The 22,245-nt window shown below is 56.0% G+C and overlaps 1 protein-coding gene and 2 long non-coding RNA genes across 9 annotated transcripts in view; 1 reads left to right on the top strand and 2 right to left on the bottom strand.

Annotated features, from left to right (window-relative positions):
- The window catches only part of LDLRAD4 (low density lipoprotein receptor class A domain containing 4), a 120,117-nt gene extending 107,364 nt beyond the window's left edge, over window positions 1–12,753 (top strand). For 2 of the 6 annotated variants that reach the window (XM_032467097.1, XM_032467094.1), the window contains 3 exons: window positions 3,805–3,959; window positions 10,403–10,453; window positions 11,480–12,753. In XM_032467097.1, the coding sequence (XP_032322988.1) occupies window positions 3,805–3,959; window positions 10,403–10,453; window positions 11,480–11,956 (683 nt within the window). In that variant the 3' untranslated portion in view covers window positions 11,957–12,753. Of the gene's footprint in view, window positions 1–3,350; window positions 3,392–3,804; window positions 3,960–10,402; window positions 10,454–11,479 lie in introns of all 6 variants that reach the window. The other 4 variants (XM_032467093.1, XM_032467096.1, XM_032467095.1 and 1 more) reach the window with 4 other exon arrangements.
- LOC116659483 lies at window positions 1,653–11,484 on the bottom strand. 2 transcript variants are annotated; one of them, XR_004314845.1, is made up of 3 exons: window positions 11,285–11,484; window positions 8,386–10,818; window positions 1,653–7,943 (listed from the first exon to the last, which is right to left on the bottom strand). It is a non-coding gene; the product is annotated as an uncharacterized LOC116659483 (long non-coding RNA). The 2 variants fall into 2 exon arrangements; XR_004314844.1 differs by having other exon boundaries at window positions 8,386–11,484.
- Window positions 11,767–21,174, bottom strand: LOC116659484. Its single transcript, XR_004314847.1, has 2 exons — window positions 15,259–21,174; window positions 11,767–14,777 (listed from the first exon to the last, which is right to left on the bottom strand). It is a non-coding gene; the product is annotated as an uncharacterized LOC116659484 (long non-coding RNA).
- Window positions 21,175–22,245: the final 1,071 nt, after the last annotated feature.

Genomic DNA, 22,245 nt, shown 5'->3' with positions numbered 1-22,245 from the left:
CTGCTTTTTCTGCTTCATCCAAAACTGTGTCCTCGAGTCCCAGTTCAGTAAATGGGGTGCAGGGGCCCCCAACTTTTATCTCAGCTTCTGATGAAATTCATGCTTTTGCCAAAACCAGGAATGAAAGGTCTGGGGACTGTGGACACATCCTAGGAATTAGAAGCAGGACAGAGCAGAGGTGACAGTGGGTGCCTCCGTGCACTCAGATGGTCTGGGAAATGCTGTCTTCTGAGAGGGACCACAGCCTTGGCGTTCGCAGAAGCAGTGACCCAGGCTGCTGTAATTCAGCAGCAGCACACACGTGTGTGCGCAGGCGTGCATGTTGTCCGCTTGCAGGCAGGCTCATCTTCCGAGGGTGGTCAGAGTTTGTGTGGGACCAAGAGCTGGGAGCTGGAGCAGGCAGCCATGGGGTCTGGTCACAAACACCTTGAGCTTCATTTTATGTGGCCCATCCAGAAGGAGGGCAGCTTGTGCTGGTTCTTCGCTCTTGCAGTGAAATTGAGAAATGTTGTATATTTGAAAAGCAAAATAAATTTTTTTTTGAGAGCTACATTGAATGTTTTAAACTTTAAAACACTCAGTAGGTATGTGTTTCACCTGAAGTATGACGTGGCCAGAGCGGGCCGTCTCTGCCATCCCTGAAATGAGCTCTGTTCTGCAGGCACTGGTGCTCAGCTGTGCTGGGGGGAGAAGCCGGCCTGGGAGAGCCAGGGGCTGAGCCTGGCAGCAGGCAGGCAGCAGACGTGGACAGCTGTTTTCGGATCTCTCCAGCGCCAGGACTGTCCTCCCCGGTGTCTGCCTTTACTGGGGAGGCCAGCAAGAGAGCATGCGGGCCAGGTCATGGGGTGGACCAGCGACATCTTCACAGTTCTGTCTTTAAGAAGAGTCTGCTCAAGTTTTCCAGGAGGCAGAATTAGAATTCCTCCATAACATATGGCACCTAGAAGTCCTAAGGGATTCTGGAGTTCTTACGGAGAATGCCAGACATCCTAGACACTGTTCTGACACAGAGCCTGTGCTACCACAGGCTGGCTGGCTGGGCCGTTCTGCCAGCACCGCCCGCCCTTGCGTGTGGCTGGGCCCAGGGCGAAGGTGCAGAAAGCACCTGTCCCGGGGTTTGGGGCCGCCCTGGCCCACGTGCTGAGCACCGCTCCTTAAAACCACTGCTGGGGCCAGTCTGCCTCGCTCCCTCCATGCGATGTGCTCAGGGCGCAGACCCTCCGAGCCCCATGTTTACTTGTTTAATCCAAAGGAGGAATTTGGATTAGACTGTAGTTGCAGAAGAAACCTGGGGGTTTTGTTAAATGCAGGCTCTGGTCCCAAGGAGTCAGGGCGGGGCCCGAGGTCCTGCATTTCTAACCAGCTGCGTGGCCCACGCTCTTGAGTGTGAGGCTTAGGTAGGTGGTTTATTTTACCCTCCCAAGTGCCCTGTGAGGGGTTCTTAGCCTCATGTCACGGAGGAGGAGATGGGCTGCGCTCCAGCTGATGCGGTCGAGGCAGGATCTAACCCGCCCTGACGTGGGCTGCTCTGACACCCCGGTACCGCCTTCCACATGCTTCTGGGCTCGGAGGAGTAACCACAGCTCTCAGGGCTGTGGAAGCCACCTGCTAGGGCGGAGCTTACCAGTGTGAAGTCAGCACTGCCACAAACACAGAATGACAGTGATTTTATTTTTCCATCAGAGGGAAAAAATACTGTATTGGTATCGACAGTGTGTAGGTCAGCTCTGTGGTCTGTTAGCACAGGGTGTTGCTGTGTGTAGACCAATTGAGTTAATAAGCTTGCTCGTGTGGTCACTTCCCCTGACGTTCCTATCGCAGGACGGGGCGTTGGGGAGTCACATTTCTCCACAAAACTCTGTGTGTTGCAGTTCTTTAAGCACTGAGAGCACATCAGTGAGGGGTCCCTGCCATAGCTAATGTCCAAAAATATCAAAGTATCCTGTTTTGAGTCTGCCGGAACGCAACGGGTGTACGAGACATGTGACTCCAAGGGCATCTGGCGACACGTGCACACAGGATATTTAACGCGGTTTGCAGGCTAGTGCCCCAGACGAATCCAGGAAGTCTACCCAGGGCCGCTGACCTCCTTGGGTGGTTTTGGGGCCTTTGGTTTGTGGCTGGGTGATTCTGAGCTCCCCGCCCGCTAGGCAGAGTGACGGGAGGGCTTGCGGGGCCGCTTCTGAATCAGGGCCCGGAGTCTCGGCTCCAACCTGCTCTCTCCCCTTGGAAGTGTGCTCGCCCTCCCTGAGCCGCTCCCTCCTCTGCAATGGAGAGTAAGAGATGTGCTGTGCTTGGACGTGCCTCCCTCGGTGTTCAGCCACCGCGGCCACACTCCTCACTCGCGAGTCTTCCTCTGCGAACATCCCTGGGGTGCCCGCAGGCAATTGGCACCCCTGCTCCATCCACCCAGGGTTTCTTCTGTAGCTGATGAGCTCCGCCAAGCTGGAGCCGGAGGGCACCCCAGGCAGCCCACCAGAGGCTCAGGGCCGTCAGCAGTCCAGCCCCGTCCAGCAGGTGTCCCTGAGGTGTGCGGGGGCCAGGGCAGGAGTGAGGTCAGTGCCACAGGACAGGATGTGGTGGGACCAGGAAGACCCTCCATCTGCCCTCATCCCGGCCGCCAGTCCTCTGTGCCCAAGGTGTGGATGTTGGGGAGGGTGCTACCCAGCCCCTACCTGCGTGACCCAGCATGAGCCCTTTACTGACAGAGTCCTCCTGGCCAGCAGCCTGAGTCCTGCTGCAGCAAGAGGGTGTGCCGTGTGTGCACACTGGTGTGTGTGAGTGCACGTGTGTACTGAGTGCATCGTATGCGCATTTATGTGCACTGAGTTCATCATGCCTGTGTGCGTGTGCACGTGTGCTGCACTCCCAGGCAGCAGTGCTGGGACAGAGCTCTCCTGTCTCGCCTGTCCTTCCCTCTGCCTCGAGCGTCCCCGCTGTACAGCAGAGCTGTGCACTGTCCTCCTCATTCTCCCAGAGCCTCCAGCTCTGCACACGGATGGCCTCGCAGTACCCTCCCTTCCGGGTGTGGGGAGCCTCAGGAACACAGCTGCGCAGCGCTTGGCTTGGCCGGGAGCCGGCCGGCAGGAAGTCTGGGACCCCGGGCTGCCCTCAGGCACCGCGCTGCCGGCCCTCCCTGCAGGACCAAGGGGCTCAGTGCCCTGTTGCTCTGGAAGGCGTGCTGTGGCGCTGTCCTGTGTTGGGGTGCATGGTCACAGTTTAAACAGTCGTGCTGGTGATGGCAGAACCCAGCAGGGCCCAGGGACGGTGCAGACATGTCTTCTAAACTTGCACAGGGGAGCCTCTGCAGCGCAGAGGTCGGGCTTTTCACCGCTACGTTTTCCCTCCAGGGCTGCGTGGACCCTGCGTGGAGGTACTCCACACCACAGAGGTGGGTTTAGCTGTGCTTGGGGTAGGGGGGTGCGGGCGTCAGTCTGGCAGAGATGGGGTTCAGGTGCCGAGAGTGCTGAGTTTCTCGTATCCCAGGAGGGGGCCTCTGCAGGGCTGCCCGCCCAGGAGGAGGAGTCCAGAGCTGGGCGTGCTGGGCTGGCTGGAGTTCAGGGGCAACGGGGGCCCCTCACGATGCGGGGCCAACGGGATACGCTTGCCGAGCCCTGCTTGTCCCGAATTGCACAGCAGGGCTGGTTGTTCGTCAAGGTCAGGCTGAGCCCAGAGGTCGCCCTCCCCTCTGCGCTGTCAGAGCAGAGTCTGGCCTTGCCCTGGGACCGTCCCAGGAGGCTGGGAGGAAGACAGGTCTGGGGAGCAGGCTGGCACCAGGCTGACAACTCTCCTCTTCTGTCACAGCGCAGCTGGAGCTGGCCCAGGTGGTTGTCATCGTGGTGGTGGTCACGGTCATGGTCGTTGTCATCATCTGCCTGCTTAGCCACTACCGAGTCTCCACTCGGTCCTTCATCCACCGCCCGAGCCGGGGCCGGAGGCCTGGGGATGGGCTGCAGCCGGTAAGTGTGGCCAGATCCTGAGACCCCGTGGCTGACAAACTCATGTTGCAGGTTCTCTGCTCGGTGGGTTATCGCCAACCCAACACCCAGGTCGGGCAACCCCACGGAGGCCAGCGCCACCTCTGGGTGCAGTCCCCTCTCGGTCATCGCTGCCCAGGTGGCTGTCAGCACACAGGTGTCCCCTGCTCCTGGCCCTGGTGGCGGCCGAGTTGTGCTGCGTCTGCCTCCCCCTCAGCGTTGGGCTTGGGAGTTGCATCCGTGCTGGGACAAGCAGGGCCCGGTGTGGCCGAGCTGGAAGGCAGGGGCAGGGGTGAGGGTCCAGCACCTCCTGGGGGTGAGGGGTGGGCTGTGTGGGTCTTAGCGAGCAGTGCGGCTCTTCAGGTGGTGGTGATGGTTGTTAAAGTTTCTAGCTGCATCCTGCCCTGAGTCGCCACCCTCCTTTGGGAAGTGAAACATTGACATTCGGCCACAGTGCTCTGTGACCTGCACCTCAGAGACCAGGGGCCACCAGGGGCTTGTGTTCCAAGCCGGCTTTCCAGTCTGGGGTTCCGGCCACAGTTACAGGTCCTTGGCTCCCGTGGTGACCATAGGAGCGTATGGAGCCTAGGGCTGCCTGGCGACTGGCTTGAGGGGCCATCGTGAGTATGGGATGCAGCCAGCCTGGCGGGAATGGTGGCCAGGCTGCCAGGCCCAGGGCCCCTGGGATCCTTTGGGGGACAGAGCTGCTCGGAGTCCTCAGGCCTGCTGGCCCAGGGCTGGAGCTGAGGCTTGCTCTGCGCACACCTGGCCGCCCAGGACAGATGGGGGGCTGCTGTGTGCCTCCCCTCAAACCACAGCGGTGAGCTAGTGCCCTGGGGCTGCAGGTCAGGCCTGCTCTCGTCCTCTGCTGTCCCCTTCCTCGTCCCAGGTTCCTGGTTGGGCTGCTAGCCCCAAGCCCCTCCAGCCCTGGGACTGCGGCTTCCCTCACACGGTGACAGTCTCTCTCTGTGGGTCCTCTGTCACCCCAGCAGCATGGGTCCCCGAGGTCCAGACCCCGAGCCCCGGGGTGAATAAGGGCAACTCTCTGCCCACAGGAGGATCTCACTCTTGTCAGGGTCTGAACACAAGGTGCCATTGCCCGCAGGGTCCAGGGCGCTGATCCGGCACCCCCACGGATGAGAAAACCAGAGGTGCTCAAGTCCCCATATGAAACGGTGGGGTGTGCATGGGACCTGCGTCTCTAGGTTACATGCCCAGTGTGATGTGCACCATGCATCAGCGGTTTTAAGTGCCACGTGGTTGGTGGCTGGAACTTGCAGGGCTGGTGTAGAACCCGTGGATGTGGAGCCGGGGCACAGAGGCCGGTGTACTTGGAATCCTCCCAGATTTAGACAGGACGGAGAGCTAGTGCGACAGCAGCACCAGCCCGACACCCGGCTGAGAGTCAGGCTCCTGCGCATACTGACGTGTCCTGTCCACACCGTCTGTGCTGGCTGAGGCGCCCTGAGAGCAGAGACCGGGCGGGAGGGTGGGCAGGCCGGCAGGCCACAGGGCGGAAACACAGATGGAGTCTCCTGCTGGGTTTGGAGGTGGGCCCAGGGGCCGCCGCTGGCCCGCGCCCACCCTCTCCTGGGGCTGCTGAGCGCCAGCCTCCCTTTTTGGAAATCGTGACTTCCCAAAGGCTCTTTCCAGGCCATACACCACAGGGCACGTCTGAGAGGCCCCACCTGCGTCGCCGGGCATTGTCACCAGACACTTGCAGGTCTGCCCGAGGGAGCCCGTCCTGTGCTTATTAGGCAGAGCTCGGGCCACGCGCCAGCAGGTTGGTTCCTTTGACTCCACTGCTCTTCCTCTGCGTGGCACCGGTGGGCTGGGCTTCTCAAGGCGCGGGTTTTCCTCCTGAGAAGGGGGGCGTGGGTACTGCTTAGTGATGTTCCTGCACTGGAGGCCCATGTTCATGCGTGACCAGGCGGCTCAGGCCCAGGCTGTCCCTCCACCTCCCGTCTGGTCCTCCTCCTCCTGGATGCGGGTGCAGGCCCAGAGAGCATGTGTCGGGGAGCGTGCTTCCTGCCCCCAACTATCTGCATCTCCCGCACAAGGTCTAGGAGATGCCGCCACTCTTACCCCAGCTCTGGGAGAGCTGTCTGATCATCGGGCTCGTGGTCCCCACCCAGAAGTTTGACAGTGTTGAGAGATGGATTGGCTGTCACAGCTCAGGGCATGGGTCAGGGGCTGCAGGGATGCTCTGCACATCCACCAGTGTGCAGGGCAGACCCCACGATGAACAAGGGTTCTGACCCCAAGTCAGGAGGCCCTGACCTCGGCAGGTGCCGGGCTCTGTTGACACCTGTGGGTGACGGCTGGTCTGGCTTCGTCTGCAGAGGGAAGAGAACGTGGCTAGCAACTGGAAGGAGGGGCGGAGGGGCCACAGGGAATGCGCACCACCCGGGGTCTTGGTCAGGGACCCTGCCTTGGGAACAGCTCCCCTGGCAACTGGACGTGGACCAACATGACCACGCGATCCCCAGCCTCCCGGGTAGCAGTGTCCACCCGACTAGTGCTGGCTGGCATTTCCCCCAACTCCTGGGGGCCACCTGTGCATGTGGGGAGGGGTGCGACTGCAGCCTTCCAGGGGGCCCTCCCTCAGCATCCCAACCAGCCTCTTCTCGAGGGCTCAGAGGGTCTGGGCGCGGGGAGCCCCGCGGACTGATGCAGCACGGCGGGTCCGGGTCTGCACCCCTTAGAGGGAGGTGACTGAAGACGGGGTGTGGGCCGCTGCGGGCGTATGGTTCCGTGTCTGCTATCTGAGCACCTGCGATCTCCCGAAAGCCCTTCACTTGCCCCAGGTCTGGCGTCCCTGGAGCGCACGCTGCTAGCTTGCAGCTTGTGGGTGCGGGATGCCCCCTGCTGGCCTTGCGGCGGGCAAGCATCCTGAGGTCTCAGCCTGCGCCTTGCTGGGACCCCCTACTTCTGGGGCGTTTTGGCCCATTTGTTCTAGAACGATGTGAGGTCTCCATGACCACGCTGGCAAGAAGGGGGTTTCTTGTAAACTGATACCGAGAAGTGCCGGTCATCTGACCCATCAGCTCCAGGAGACCTGGTTTAACACTGTGGGCCGAGGTTATTTGTGTTATGTTCTCATGGAAGACCTGACAGTCAGGATGGAAAGTACTGGGGTTTGTCTTTGAGGAAGGAGCCGAACATGCAGCCGTTCTGATTTGGCTGAGGAGACTCCACTCCCTGGCATGAGCTGCCCTCTCCTAATGGGCTTCTACTCTGGCCAAAGGGGGAGGCGAGACTGAGGTTAGTAAGACTGGATCTCAGGATCCCCGTACGTCCCTGGTTCTCAGGGAGTCTTCTGGGAAATGCTGGGCAGGACCAGCAGCTCCTTTGGGCCGAGCCTGCCCTGATTCGGAAGGTTTGCTTTGTCGTCAGGGCGCCTCCCCAGCTCCTTCTTCCTCACACGGCCCCATGCCACCTGCAGCAGGGTGTGTGGAAGGACACGCCCTGGGCTAGCTCCTCTCCTGCCAAGGGCGGGATGGAGGGAGACTGTTGGCCGAGGCCGGTCAGCCTGCATCACCGCAGCGTCCCTGAGATGCCGTCCGGAGGGGCCTGGGGAGGGACGGACCGGCCCTGCATTTGGTGGAAGCCACCGTCTGGATGAAGAGAAAACGATGGACCCAGCCTTCAGTCCCAGGAAAAGCAAATACTGAGCAGTGGGTTTCTGAGGGCGCCCTGCCTCAGTTTGTGGGGCCTGGTCTGTGTGGCTGCAGAGCTTTGAGACTGTCTGGACTCCTTTTCCTTATCTGAGCCTGCCAAGTAACAGGAAGACAATAAAGGGCCCAAGAACTCCAGACACAGCCTTGAGAGATGTTGGCACACGTCACTGACGTCTGTCTTCCCAGGCAGCCCGGCCGGCTGGACGGTGAGCCAGGCGGTGGCCGGCCATCTACTAGGAGCAGAGGGACAGCACACTTTACTCAGCTTGAACCATATGCAGCTGACCTATAAAAACAGATTTCAGTGTAAAAATTTAACGAAAGAAGCCACGTCAGGTTACAGGACAGACAGTCAGCCCCCAAATCAGTTGCGTTTCTTTGCACTAACAGTGAACACTCGGGAAAGACATTAAGAAAACTTCCATTTTACAACAGCATCAAGAAGAATGAAATACGTGGGAGTAAATTTAACCAAGGAGGTGGAGGACTTGCACACTGAGAACTATGTGATGTGGCTGGAAGAAATTCGACACAAATAAAGGGAAGCTGTGTCGTGCTCACGGACTGAAGACTCGATGCTGTTCGGGTGTCAGTACGGTCCTGTCAAAGTCCCAGAAATGGAAAAGCCCACCCTGAAATCCCTGTGATGTCACAGGGGACCCCCACCCATGGCCAAAATAACAGTGGAGAAAAGTTGGAAGTTTCTCACGTCTTGATTTCAAACTTACTAGGCTGGGTGGACCTGCGGGCAGCGGGGCTGCTTCCTTCCCTGCGCTGTCGACCTGACGAGGACACGGCTGAGGGTGCTTTTGGGCTTCTGTGAAAATGCCAGCAGTGTTGTTCCTGTTGCTCAGAATTCTGTGAACTGCTGTCACCTCGCCTCATGGCTTACTCCGAATGTAACACAACATGACAGTATGGGCATCAGCCGAGACTAGGGGTGCTTCCCCTGCTGAGGGGAGCTTGGTTCTGTCAGGAGGTGCAATGCCAGATGTGCGCAAGGCCCCCTCCTCCCCGGTGTCTGGAGACGAAGAAACCCAAGGGTCTCGGCACGAGGTACCACGTCTTGACCTGACTCTGCGGGCCTTTGAGGGAGCAGGCTGGAGGGCCTGTGGCCCCAGGGCAGGTCTTGGTCAGAGGAGCTCACCTCACCAGGAGGGCAGCGTGGCCTGGGGCAGGGCTGGCTCCAGGCCTTCTGGACCCACTCATCTTCTGGGCATGGTTCTCTGCACAGCAGTCTGGTGGCTGTAACGTCTCCCGTGTGGCAGGTGCTGAGGCCGGAGGGGCGGGCGTTCTGTGACAGGGACGCAGCGGAAGGGGCAGTTTTCAGGGAGAGTTAAGTGTTACTGAAACAGCAGGCGTGGTGCCACGGAGGGACTGGAACCTGTGAGAGCGGGGACTGTCCCCTAGATGGCCCTGTCAGCCGTGGAGGGTGGGGTTCCCCCCCGCAGGACTCCAGCATTTAACCCCACGCAGAGCCTGGAGCAGAGTGGCCAGAGGTCAGGGTGGAAACCAGGAGGGGGTGACACTGCCAAGATCGCCAGCAGGGGGACCAGGAAGCATGAATGGATTTAGAATCAGGGACATTGATGTGTATTTGGTGAGTTTTTCCAGTTGCTCATTTCTGGGGAATTTATTTCCCTACAAGAATGGTTATTCTGAGCACGGCCACTGAGAATGGTTACTGCCATCGTCAGGAAATGTGCCATGCTCTCCGGGTCCCCTCCCTCCCACCTCACTTGGTGACGCCATGCTGTGTGTTGTCGCCGGGTCTCGGTGGGCTCTGGAGGCAGGAGGACACTGAGCTCGGGTCTGAAGGGTGGGAAGAGAGCAAGGGTGAAACGGCGAGTCTTAGAAGCGTCGGGGGGTGTCTGTGCCGTCCTCACCGCGGGAGCAGCCAGGGGCTGGACACAGGGTCAGGGTTGCTCTGTCACTGTTGCCCTCGTGTGGCTGTGGAGTCAGACCTTCAGCCCAGACTTGCTCTGACCGCGGCCGCCGCGGGCGAGCTGGGAGGTGGCCTTCGCTTCGGAATACCTGGGGCTTGTTGGGCCTCCCAGGTTTGCCAGGGGCACCTTTAGGCCACAGGAGGCCGAGTGATGCCACAAGGTCATGTGTGCATATCCTGGGAGTACAAAAATACAGGCGCCCCTTCCTCCAGGTCTCTTATTACAGTCACAGGAGCTCAGTGGACCCTGCTGGTCGCCAGCAGTTTGGGCTTGGAAGGGTTACAAATTGAAATGCTTTGTCAACAAGTTCACGGTGTCAGAAGTGACCCTCAGCCACGCCTTCTGTTTGCATGTCACCCTGTTAGTCTGGCCAGACATTTTTGAAAAAACGAGATGTCAGGTTCCACCCACTTTGTGAACATTTGTACTGAAGAATCAATCTGGAGAAGACGCTGTAGGGTTCTCAGGTTTCAGAAGCTCCGTGTTCGCAATGTGGACGGACAGTCCCGGTTTGGAAGGTGACACACGTGGGTGGGGATGCCCACGCGAGGGCTGACCCTCTGCGTCCAGATGTGGACCGAACAGCTCGGTGACACCTGAGCTTCAAAACACACGTGTATAGACTGTGGATTGGCCTCAGGGCTCCCGGGGGGAGGCCTGCACTGTCTGACTCGCCGTGGCTGCGGTTCTCCCTGGGGGTGCAGGTGTGAAGTGCCTTTTGTCACAGGAGTGTGGTCCCTTGGCTTTGGTGCTGCGCGTGAAACTAACGTCTTCCTGTGGTGTCTTGTCCCCCCGCCAGGAAGGGCGCCTGTGGCCTTTGGACGGCTCTGGACCTCTGCCCGCCTCGGAGGTGAGGGGTCGGACGGGGGCAGGTGGGTGGCAGGAGCCGCGGGCCCCGAGCAGGAAGGGAGTGACCCTCACACCAAGCCTCACTTGGTTTGAAAGGTGGGGCGGGGTCTTCCTCGACTCTCCCAGGGACTCTCGGTGCCAAGGCTCCTTCCAGAGAGTAGGTCAAGACTCCTGAACTTCACCTGGTGCCTCGGGCTGCTCATGAGGTGCGGGGTGTGGGAGAGTCTGTCAGCACTGCAGCATGATTTATTCTGTCTCCCAGGCTAATATAGGATGACTGTAAAAACGACAGTTTTTTAGTTTAAGTTAAATCTGTGGTGTCAGAGATGCCGACGGATGGATATACGTCCTTCCTCTGGAGGAAACCTGGGTGGTGGAGTAGATAGAAGACTATGTAGGAAACCAAATGCCTGGATCCTTTTTGGGGAAAAAAAGTCTATAATCATATTTACTTTGGAATAGAAAACATTTTGCATGTCAGTACTAAATTATTGGAAAATTCTATTCAGAAAGAAGAAACTGGAAAAATTAGAACCCAGAAAGTCACTTGTTCCAGATGTGAAAGTCACTGATAGGGGCAGCAAGCTCCATAAATTCATAAGTGAACCCAGCGCCCTGTACCTGCTCCAAGGACCCACCTGTGCAGCCCGGGCCCCGAGACAGGTGCCAGAGCTGTGGGGCCACCCGTCCTTACGCTGCAGGCAGAGGAGTGAGGAGCAGGGCAGGGGCAGGTCACGTGGGGGCAGCCCCTCCCTACGCCCCACGAACCAGCAGGAGGGGCCCACGTAGCAGGGCGCCTCCCCCACACCCACGCTTCAGGTAAACCACTTACCCGGTGCTGAGCCAGCCTGGGCTTGGCGAGGTGAGTGATGAAGCCACGAAGAGTAAGAAGGCTGCTTTTTCTCTGGAACGGTCTTTCTGAGTTTCCGACAGGAGAGCACACAGTCCAGGCGTGGGTTCCGGACCCGAGGCGTCGGTGCTGGTCCCTGTGCACAGCGTCTCCCAGCCGCTTCTCTCTCGCTTGCAGGTCATATGCACCTCGCGGTCCCCGGACGCGCTGGCTGCCCCGTCCTTTCTCCAGAGGGGTCGGTTCAGCCGCTTCCAGCCCACCTACCCCTACGTGCAGCACGAGATTGACCTGCCCCCCACCATCTCCTTGTCGGATGGGGAGGAGCCACCTCCCTACCAGGGGCCCTGCACCTTGCAGCTGCGGGACGCCGAGCAGCAGCTGGAACTCAACCGGGAGTCTGTGCGGGCCCCGCCCAACCGGACCATATTTGACAGTGACCTGATGGACGCCTCCGTGTATGGGGGGGGCCCCTGCCCGCCCAGCAGCCACTCGGGCATCAGCGCCAGCACCTGCAGCAGCAATGGGAGGATGGAGGGGCCGCCCCCGGCCTACAGCGAGGTGACAGGCCCCGACCCTGGCGCCTCTCTCGCCCTCCCCCCACACGGCAGCGCACACAGCGGGGGCATGGACAGGAAGCCTGGGAACCTTGTCTGACCCGACAGCCTTGTGAGGATGAGGCAGAAGGCGCTGCCCCGCCCGGCACGACGGGGTCAGTTGCACATGCGGTCCTGCAGCGTGCACAGCGGTCTTTCAGGGGAGCTGCTCACGTGGAACAGAGAAAGGGGTGCTGTGACGACACCATGAAGTAAAGCCCACAGAGGCAGCCTGATTAACTGAGAGCAGACGTGACAGGAAGGCGTCAGAATGGCCTGTTGTACCATGAACCAGATGCGGAGGAAGCGTTATTACAGTCTGTGGGGAAGAATTGCTAGTTTGCTTTCCCCCAAACTGTGGAACTTCGGCTTTAAAAATGATTCTAAATTCCTGTTTTGTGTGCCAGGTAGAGAGTGGAGAGGTCAAACGAATGCAGGGAGTCAGTTTGTGTTGTGATGCTGTGTTTTTGAAAGCTGCACTATGTTTAAGATAATGAGGAAGTTTACCTGAAGTTCTGTGTGCTGTCTTTTCACCTGTGGATTATTTCAGGCCCTCGACCCCACAGCCATGCACGAAAGGATGTTCGAGGCAGGAGTGTAACACACGCCACCGACGCTGATCAGGAAGTCACGGCACAGCAGTGACGCGTCACAAAGCACCTGGAGACGCCAGGGACAGGAGGTGCTGCGTCCTCGCGGGCTCTCAGGCTGCGTGTTTCACTGTAAGGCCCGACGCCTGGTGCCGCCCCCATCCTCCAGTGGCGCGGTTTCCTCAGTGATGTAGATTAATTTCACTGTAGCATGGAATATACTCAAGATGCACATCTTATTTTATGCAATAAATTGTTTAAAATGCAAGGTGGTTATTCTGTGCCGTTGCAACGTGACTTCTCAGTGTCCACTGTGTCCGTTCCTGGATGGCTGGTCATTGCGAGACTTGGCGGACCCTCCTGTGCAGCCTGCTGGCCCCCCCCGGGAGGGACACGGGACGCAGAACCAGCCACACTCCTGGGGGTCACTCAGCCTCTGCACTGGACGCCAGAACTGCAGGCCAGTCTCAGGTGCAGGGCGGGGAGCATCTCAGAGCAAAGGGTGGAAACCACAACACTGCAGCTAAAATGCAGCTAGAAAGCTAGTGTTGCCGACTGTTAGTCATAGCTGTTCCTGGTAATTCACACACAGTGGCACTGGCAAGACAGTCATGTCATTCAAATTCACTGTCTTCCAGACAGAAGCTGTTCCCTCTCAGCTGCCGTGGAGAACTGCCCTCCAGAGGTGTGGACAGATGAAACCAGGTCTTGATGGTCTGCAGCTGGGCCTCTGCAGTGACCTGGTTCAAAAGCCAAGGTCGCAAATTAAGTCAGCTTCCCCTCGACCCAGAGCAGAGGTGACCTAGATCTGTGCTCCTTCCCAGGTCTGGCCGCTGGGTGTGGAAAGAGGCGTGACTGTGAGGACACAGCCCATCGGTGGAGCCCAGGGTCCAGGTTAGAAGCGGCGGTTTAGGCACTCGTGATGGGGCTGCTGTCTCTGGGAGGGTCGCAGGGTGCCTGGCGGTGGCAGCTGAGGCTCCAGGTGCCAGTCCTCCTGCTGTGACCTCGCCGGCTCAGCGACTCCCAGGATGTGAGTCCCACTTACAGGAACTCTCAGGCATCTGTTAGCTTTTTCAGGAAGTCTAGTGTTTTTCAGACAGAGGCTGTCCTTTAGTACAGAAGAGTTTGCTACACAAAATTGACCTGTTCTTCTACCTGAACCAAAATTCAGGGTTAAAGAGCCTGACAGGCAGCCCCTGCCCTCCACACCACAGAAGCCCAAAGCTGCAGACAGCAGAGCACGCTGTGTCACACTCAGGAAGGGTTGTCACAAGGATGACACTTAGGTCCACTCATTCAAGCTAGGGGAGGGCGCAGGGCCGTGCACTCACGGGCGCGTCTCAGCTTCCGATCAGTCCACGAGGAGGCCTCAAAGGCAAGCGTTCTGAAAGCTGCCCAGACCTGGAAGGATGCACTCGGTCCCCGCCCTCCTCAGAACCAGAGGCTGCATCCTGACAGGTGGCCTGAATCTCCCCTCCACCTGCTCTTGGGGCCTAGGGCCGGCCCCGCCTGCTGCTGTTGGCCGCCAGGCGCCCACGAGGTGGCCTGGCCGTGAGGCAGGGGCCGGGGGCGGCCCCCACACCTGCTGTCTGCTGTGCGCAGGCTGCTTCTTGAGGTTCACCACTTAGGGTAGCAGCAAGTTAGTGCAACTCTTCACTTTTTAAAATTGCTAAAGCTCGACAGTGTCTGTGAAGGAAAAGCTAGTAAGGATGCTAGTTCTTTGTTAACTTTCAGATGTTGTCCGCACGGCTAACGTCAGAAGCAGCAGTGCTGGACGCTGGGCCTCGCAGTGACATGTGCCCTCTGCCCCGCCCTCCACTTCTCGGTTGCCCTGGTTACCGCGGCCTTGGCGCAGTGGTGCCGCGTTAGCAAGTCCCCCCAGGATGCCGTGTCTAAAGGGGCACCGCCAGTGCTCTGACCCAGACCACAAATGCATCCCAAATGCGGCTAACCTGACACTCGGACCCCGCCAGGGCAGGCCTGCCCCTGACGCAGGGACGCGGACAGACGTGGCCGTCCCCAGGTGTCAGCTCAGGTGACTCCACTCCCCCAGTCAGCGCTGCGTGTCACACGGGTCACATTTACACTCACGGCCGGGGAGGCAGCCACTGCCGCTTTCCCGATGATGTGAGATGCGCGCAGGGACCAGGCCGTGTCCGCGGCTGCGCCCCAGACGTGTGCCTGTGAGAGACACGAGGCTGAGAGCCCCACGGGCTGGGGCAGACGCGCGAACCTGGCTCACGGCTTCGTTGTGCCGCGCTGCTCACGCCTGGGATGTGTGCCGCACTTGTCCTGCACAGGGGGCAGAACAGACACTTGTTACTACCGTGATACCATGTGTAGATCCAATTTTAACAGAAATGGCACAGAATTAGTGAATGCCTATGTGCTTTGTCCTTTTTTGTAAGGAAATTTGCAAATGGATGTATTCAGATACAAATCTATGTAATTTTCCTACTAAACATCAGCATCGTAACACAAGGGAACCAAGTCTGAACAAGCAGGCGGCAGCCCACGACCAGCATCTGTGGGCGATCAGAGGTGCGTGTTTGCTGTGAAAACACTTAAAATTTTTTTTAAAACCCCACAGCTTTTTTGGTGCCACCAGATACTTATTCTAACCCCTTCTGCAATGCTCGTTGGACCAGTATTAGTTACAATCAGAAAAAATGTTGGTTTTTCACCTTGCTTTATGAAAAGACATTATCTCCCATGTTGTAGAACAAGGCAGGGAGCAGACCCCAGCACGTTTCATAAAAACCACACAGCTTACGTCAGAGCAAGCGGAGTGGCCTGTCCAGGTGACTGGTGACCATCTGTCTCCTTGCCTTTTCGACAAACTGAAGCTGTGGAACCTGTGAACCAAAGGAGTGTCTGCAGTGAAGGTAACTCGGGACCAGCCAGTCCGCATGAGTGAAGACCCCATCCCAGAAACACTCGCTGTGGGTCAGCCAGGTGAAGTCTCATGTCTGTCCTTCTGGTGTCCCTGCTGGTCTCGCCCCAAAAGCAAACTCGGCTTTGCCGCTGGTCGGGGGTCCCGTCACCGCCGACCCGCCCACTTCCAGCTGTGCTTTTGGTGTCCGGCTGTGACCTCTGCATTTTTCTTCGAATGTCCCAATATTTAAAAAAGGAACTGCCTGTGACAGTTTCACTAAAACCACGGACGAACTGTGGACGTGGGTACCCTCTCCAGTGCCGCCCAGAGGTGATGAGCGGATTCTGCCCGTCAGATACGTATTTCCAGTTCTTTCTGCTGTCAGAGGACATTCACTCTAATAAATCCCACGTTCTTCATCTGCTCTGTGGTGCATGTTCTGATTCTGCACATGATGAGATCCTACCCTTGTCCTCCAGGAAACGAGTTACTGATGATCCTTAAACTGAAGACACCTCTCTCAACTCTTGGTGCGAAGGGACCAGAAGTCAGCAGCCCCTGCCGTCCGCTCACTGCAAACTGCAGGCCTGGGGGTTCAGGTTAGGGGCCGAGGCTGCTCCTTGTCGGAAAGGCTCCCCTCCCCGCGCCTCCATCTCTTGGGAGGGCTGCTGAGCAGCGCGTCATCTGAGGATGCTCCAGACTCGGAGGCACTGCACCGGTTACCACGCCATCGCCTCCTTCCTGCAGAGCTACCGAGGCTGCGATATGCTGGTACTGCTTCTTTACAACCCTCGTTCATTTGCGTGGCATTCAGAAGTCATGCTTTCTAGTTTAAAAGCTGTTTTAAAATGCGTGCACTACTACTCACAGCGTCTAGTTCACCTGACCCCCAGGAGGCTGCCTTATAATAAAAGCACAACTGTATCTGAGCTTTTCAGTGGTTGTTCACGTGAGCTGTGATAATCTCAAGTCGTTAAAGTCTTCTTAAACAGCCATTTGTGCTTACTTTTCAACACAGTTCCCATACGGAAAAAGGTTTCCAGCTGTCAAGTGTCTGCGTCCTCAGCGGAGCAGTGGTGACGCAGTTCTGAGAGCTGCAGTCTGTACCTGCAATACGTACTTTCAAAGAAAAATGCTGCTCTAAGTGCTGCGTGTTACGAAATCAGCCTTTTCTGCTTATTCTTAATGCTGTGGTTGAACCATAGCTCAAAATCATTGAAAATAATCAGTAATATACATGTGTCTCCTGTTTCTTTTTAAAAAAAATCTTTCAAAAACAAAGCACACATAAGGGGGAAAACCTACGTGCTTTAAAACCTGTCACAGAAAGGTCCTTGCAGCTCCCTGGCTGGCCCTCCCCGTGCGGCTCTGACTTTCAGGAACCATCGTATCCGCTATAAACAGCCCGCTTGGACCACACACAGGTCTGGGTTCCACACAGGACATTCAGGATCCTCACCTGAGACAAGGTCACCTTTAGGCTTCTGGACGCATCACAGAGAAACTGGAGCTGACTCAGCCCAAACCAGGAACACGACATCTCAGGAGAGCTGTTGAACGCAGGGCGCACGCCCTCACAGACTGCAGTTCTGGGCTTGCGAGGTTCCATCCGGGACGATGCAGCAAAAGGAATCCAAGCCTCCTTCACCGAGACCGTAGAATCATACTGTCTCTAAGCTCTAAGTAAGTTTATGGATTCACAGATGATGTGACTGTGAACATACAAAACCTCCTACAATCTACCAAACTACTAGAATAAGTGATTTTAGCTTGGTTGCAGGCAATAGTTTATTTTTGCATTTCTGTTAGTAAAAAACTTTGGAAACGTACTTTGGAAACTGAAATCTTAAAATTCTCTTTAAATAATAGTAATGGGCCCAAGCTCATTAGTTAACACGCATTGTAGATTCTGGCTTAACGTCCTTAAGATTATTTTGGAAAGGGGATTAGAAACCCGTACAGAGGGAAAGAGCTGAAAGAAAAGGGTTTCTCTCCCTTGAAACAGCAGACAGTCCCTGACAGACTGCATGGTGCTCTGGAGCGGTGTCCAGTCTCCCTCAGCAAGTCCTTTGGGAAACACTACGGAACACCCCTGCCACCCCTCGCCCTCCGTCAGGAAGGTAAGACTGGTGCACACTTTCGTCACAGGGAAGGTTCCGCATAGGATTCCTACCTGACAGCTTGGTAAACCCACCAGGAGTCTGTCTACACGTGGTCGCTAGCAGTATGGTCCAGGAAGTCGTGCTGGCTTCCTCCTGGGTGGTGGGCTGAGCGAGATGCTGGGAGACCACAGAGGCCTCTTGAGGACAGGAGGCCGGATACCCACCTCCACTGCCTGGGTCCTTGGGACCCTTCCCGCCACCCTGCTGTGTGCTGGGCGGGCTGTGAAGACTTCAGAAGCTCCAGGCCAAAAGCAGACAAAAGGCCTGGAGGCTGTTGGTGACCCAGGAGCTGGAGCTGAGGTGACGGAGGCCAGGGAGCCCTGTGTGGGCCTGCTGGCCTTGGCCGCAGCCACATCGCACTCAAGGGGGCTGTGAGAGCCCAGGCACCAGCAGGGAGGATCCGCCAGTCTCTGGGTCTCTTGGACCGACTGCCAGCTGCTAAGCAGATGGACTGGGACCCACTCAGGAAGCCCTCTACCTGCACCCTCAGGGGGTGTCTACAGACACACGGTGTGCTCGGAAGAACGCGCCAGAATCCTCCAGAGAGCCACTCACGCTGACCTTGGAATAAACACTTCCTCCGACTCCCCATGATCACACTTGCACATAAGTTTTAAAACGAGTGTCACTTAAAGCATCATCATTAGATTTCTCTCATTACACTGCTCTGATGTTTTGGTTTCAATGGATTCTAATGAAAATGCATGTTTTAAAATTGCAGCTAAAAAGTAAAAACTTTGCATTTGTTAAGTTCATTGTTTTGATGCCACTTTCTGTCTGGATTTTGGGTTTTGCCCAATAATGCAAACCTCATTCACTCTACACTCTACCTTTTTTTAAAGTTTTAGTCATCTGAACAGAGCACAGCAGTAACTGAAATACAGATTTTCAAAAGGGCTTACCAGAGAGCAGCACGTGTACTTAAACCAGTTGTGTGAGCAGCTCCTGCGATGGCTTACTGCGGCTCTGCTGCCAGGACCGGGAAGCACAGAACGTCCGGCAGTCTGCACCGGCACACAGCATGCTGACTCGTCTCTCCCGGGTGGCGGGCCACAGGCCCACCCCCTTGGCCTGTCTTCGGCCCTCCGAATCTCTGCCTTTCGTGGGGGACCCTGAGGGCCCACTTCGACAGGATTTCCTGCCTGCAGTTCAGGGGCAGCATGGGCTTTGAAGACCGGGGGGCGGGCGGCTCAAGCATTAGCTCTGTCTCAAGTCGATGTCTCCGAGTGTCACATGAACAACAGGGGCACTGGCACCGGTGGGAAGATGGGAGGGCGTGCTCGTCCCGCGCAGGCCCAGCAAGGCCTCCCGGTCACTGCCCGCCGGCAGACGGCACTCAGCCCACCAACATGGCCGCTGGAAACGCACTGCCCTGAGCGCGGCCACAGTGAGCAGCACGCAGGGCTGTGGGGCCCACATCCTGGCAGAGACTGAGTGCCCCAGCCCCCAGCCTCCTCCCCATGGGCTTCAAGTACAGTATGCCTGTTTCCTTCCCCATCACTCCAGACATGTAGTTTTTCCAGTGAGCACCGCGCGGTGTGTGTTGGGGGTGGGAGTTCTTTACAGCCTTAGGAATAAAATGAAAATCCAAAGGGAGAATAAATAGTTAAAACTTTTAACTTCGCACCTTCCCCGTTTCCCCTGCGCTGGCCTCCTTTCTCTAGGGAGGGGGAGCGGAGCTGTCTGAGCACTGCTCCTGCCTGGAGGAGACGGGCGGGCTCCCTGCTGCTGGACCCATCATCGGGGTGCGGCCGGGCCTCACCAACAACCTGCAGAGAGAGGCCCCCAACCCTTCGTCAGGGACACGACGAGCCTCCCATCCGAAAGCTCCCACAAATGCCCGGTGCTCTGGAGCGGCATCCAGTCTCTCCCTCAGCGAGTCCTTTGAGACTCGCCCCACGCCCTCCCTCAGGAAGGTAAAGCTGGTGCATACTTTCGTTACGGGGAAGGTTCCGCACAGGATTCCTACCTGACGGCTCCGCAAACCCACCAGGAGTCTGTCTACACACGGTCTCTAGCTCCAATGCTTCTGGCCCGAAGAACACAGAAAATCCCGTCTGAGCTGCTCCAAGCGTCACAGGCTCAGACGCCGTGACCGCCACCTGACCCTCTGCACAGGGGCAGTAGGAAAAGCAAACTCCCTTTTTACCAAGGGGACCACTGTAACTTCCTGAGGTCACATCCTCTTTGGATCATGAAATAAATAGCACATAGGTTCAGATGTATGAAGACTAGGTCTAATTCCACGGTTTTGATTACTTGCTCTCAGGTATGGATGTTGGTGTTTGAAAACAGCTCCTGGGCGCAGAGCCAAGGTCCAGCTGGGCAGTGGGGGGGCGCCAGCTCGGAGCCGGCCCAGCAGATCCTCCAGTCTCGCAGGAGGAACGGATACAGCCTCCTCTCTGCAGCCACAAGATTTCAGAGTAGCCACCCCCCCACCCTCCTTCTGCTCTAAGGAAAGAATTACAGAAAATTAGGGAGTTAAAAGGGAAAAGAAGAGGGAAGGCACCAGCAGACAGAGGGTAAGGGATATTAAAACTGGCTTCAGCTCAAGACACAGAGGATTTTAAAAGTTTCAGAGCATCACCTTGCTTTACCCTTAGTTCCTGGCACGAGAGGGGAAACACTGTGCTGGGAGTTGAAGTCCACACTTCAGACTCAGCTCTCCTGTGCTGCTTCAACCAAAGCCCCTGGCCTCCACATTCTAAAGCCACCCACTGAAGCAAAGCCCTGCATAGATCCTCTGCAGGCCTGGGGCTCTGTGACTCAGGAAATTTCGCTTAATCTAAAGTGCTTCCAATACAATGCAGTTACTAAGTGGTCTAGGTTTCTCAACGGAAGTTCCACTAGGTTTTATGGACACATGTTTGGTAATATTTTCAACTACTTTGGGAAATTAAGACTTGTCTCTTAGCTCTAAACCAAAACAAGTGGGGCGTGCACATCACGGCCGACCGCGGCCACCGTGCCCTGCAGCTCGCCTCCAGACCAGGTGAAGGCCACCCCGTCGGTGCCGGAGGCGACGCAGACCCCACTTCTGGCACCTGGGAGTCCACGGAGCCCCTTGTCGGAGACTCACAGAACAGCCACAATTAAGTCACCAGATTAAGTGTCCAAAGAAAACACCGACTCAAATTCAATACGATACAGAGCAGTCGAAGTGTGCTTCAAATCATTACATGATCTCAAACCCTGTACTCAAGAGGTGCACACAAGCAAACCCAAACAAAGCACCTGTTTGCAGAACGAATGATTAAGAGCACCCACCTCTGGTTCTACAGATTCCTGGTTCAGACGGTGAACTTCCAAGATGGCAGAGAGGCCATGCTTTTTTTTTTTTTTTTAAGTTCTTACTCTGCTGAAGTGTAGTCACTCCTACGCGACTCTGGCATCTAAGTCTGTGTGATCTGATGCACCCTAGACCACGGTGCGGAAAAAGCCAATCAAGTAAGCTTCTAATACCAAAAAATACTTCAAACCAATGCGAGTAACAATCTATTTTAGTTTAGGGCTTCCTTATGGAGATTCAATTTTGAAAATCTGAAATAAATGAAAGTCCTCATTTAAAAAAAATGAACTGTAACACATTACTATATGTAAAGTAGATAAACAACAAGGACCTACTTTACAGCACAGGGAACTGTATTCAATTTCTTGTAAGAACCTATAATGGAAAAGAATCTGAAAAGAAAAAAATACATATGTATGTATATGGAGAACTGAACCACTCTGCTGTACACCTGAAATAAACATTGTAAATCAACCACGCTTCAATAAAAAATTTTTAAAAAGAAAAAAACCGTAGCCAACAGAAATACACCTCTACTACGGTGAAAGCAAGAATTTTTCATCCTTTAGTAATTCAGAAATGTGTATCTCACAGTATAGCTTACAAATACATTTTTACAAAACCAGTATCCTCTCAAAGATACCAGAAAAGATGCATGCGTTCTTCCTCATTTGCTAAAACACCTGTCCATTTCACTGCCACACCCTACAGTCTAGGATGGCTTTGCTTGCAATGTCTGAATTGGTCAAGAAACCCTGAAGGTGGCCTGAACCAAGTGGAAAGAACACGGGAATAGCTGGACGTGTCTCATGTACAACTTGCTGCTTTTCTTCAAACACCTCTCCTGCCCAGACGTTAATCATTAGAGAATTCCCAGAACTATATTCTAAGATTGCTCCATTTCCTCTTGGAGCAAAAAGGACTATTGTAGTATCTTTCATTTGTGAATAAATGGAAGGCAGCTTCTATAACAAATAAACTGAAGACATCTTTGAAGGCATAGTTTTATTTCACTAGTGGCAGGAAGGTGATCTTAATACTTTCTCTTTTGTTGGAATCTGCAAACAGCACCCTGTCGTATGCAAAATGTTGTTTCTGGTACCTTAAACGGTGGGTTCTGCTGTTCTTCTTGAATAAACTAAGTCTTTTACCTGTTTTTCACTTCACTTGCTAATTTCAGAGCAAACACTTCATCCATTTTATAGATGTTAAATCTCAGTTGTCACCCCCTCTTTACCCTGTCAACAGCCCGCAGAAGTCATGGGCGAATTAATCCAAAGCCTAAATGAAGGGGGCTCACAGTACACTGCAGACTGTGTACTGACCAGACACACACCCTTGATAATCTGACTCCATGCGCCCGGTGCTCTGCCGGCTGCTGCGAACCTTCCACATCGGCCCTTCGCAGCTCCCCGAGGACGAGGTCAGCAACAG

Source organism: Camelus ferus, chromosome 24, assembly GCF_009834535.1.
Source record: "Camelus ferus isolate YT-003-E chromosome 24, BCGSAC_Cfer_1.0, whole genome shotgun sequence".
Taxonomy (NCBI): Eukaryota; Metazoa; Chordata; class Mammalia; order Artiodactyla; family Camelidae; genus Camelus; species Camelus ferus.
This window is presented reverse-complemented; position numbering and strand designations above follow the sequence as displayed.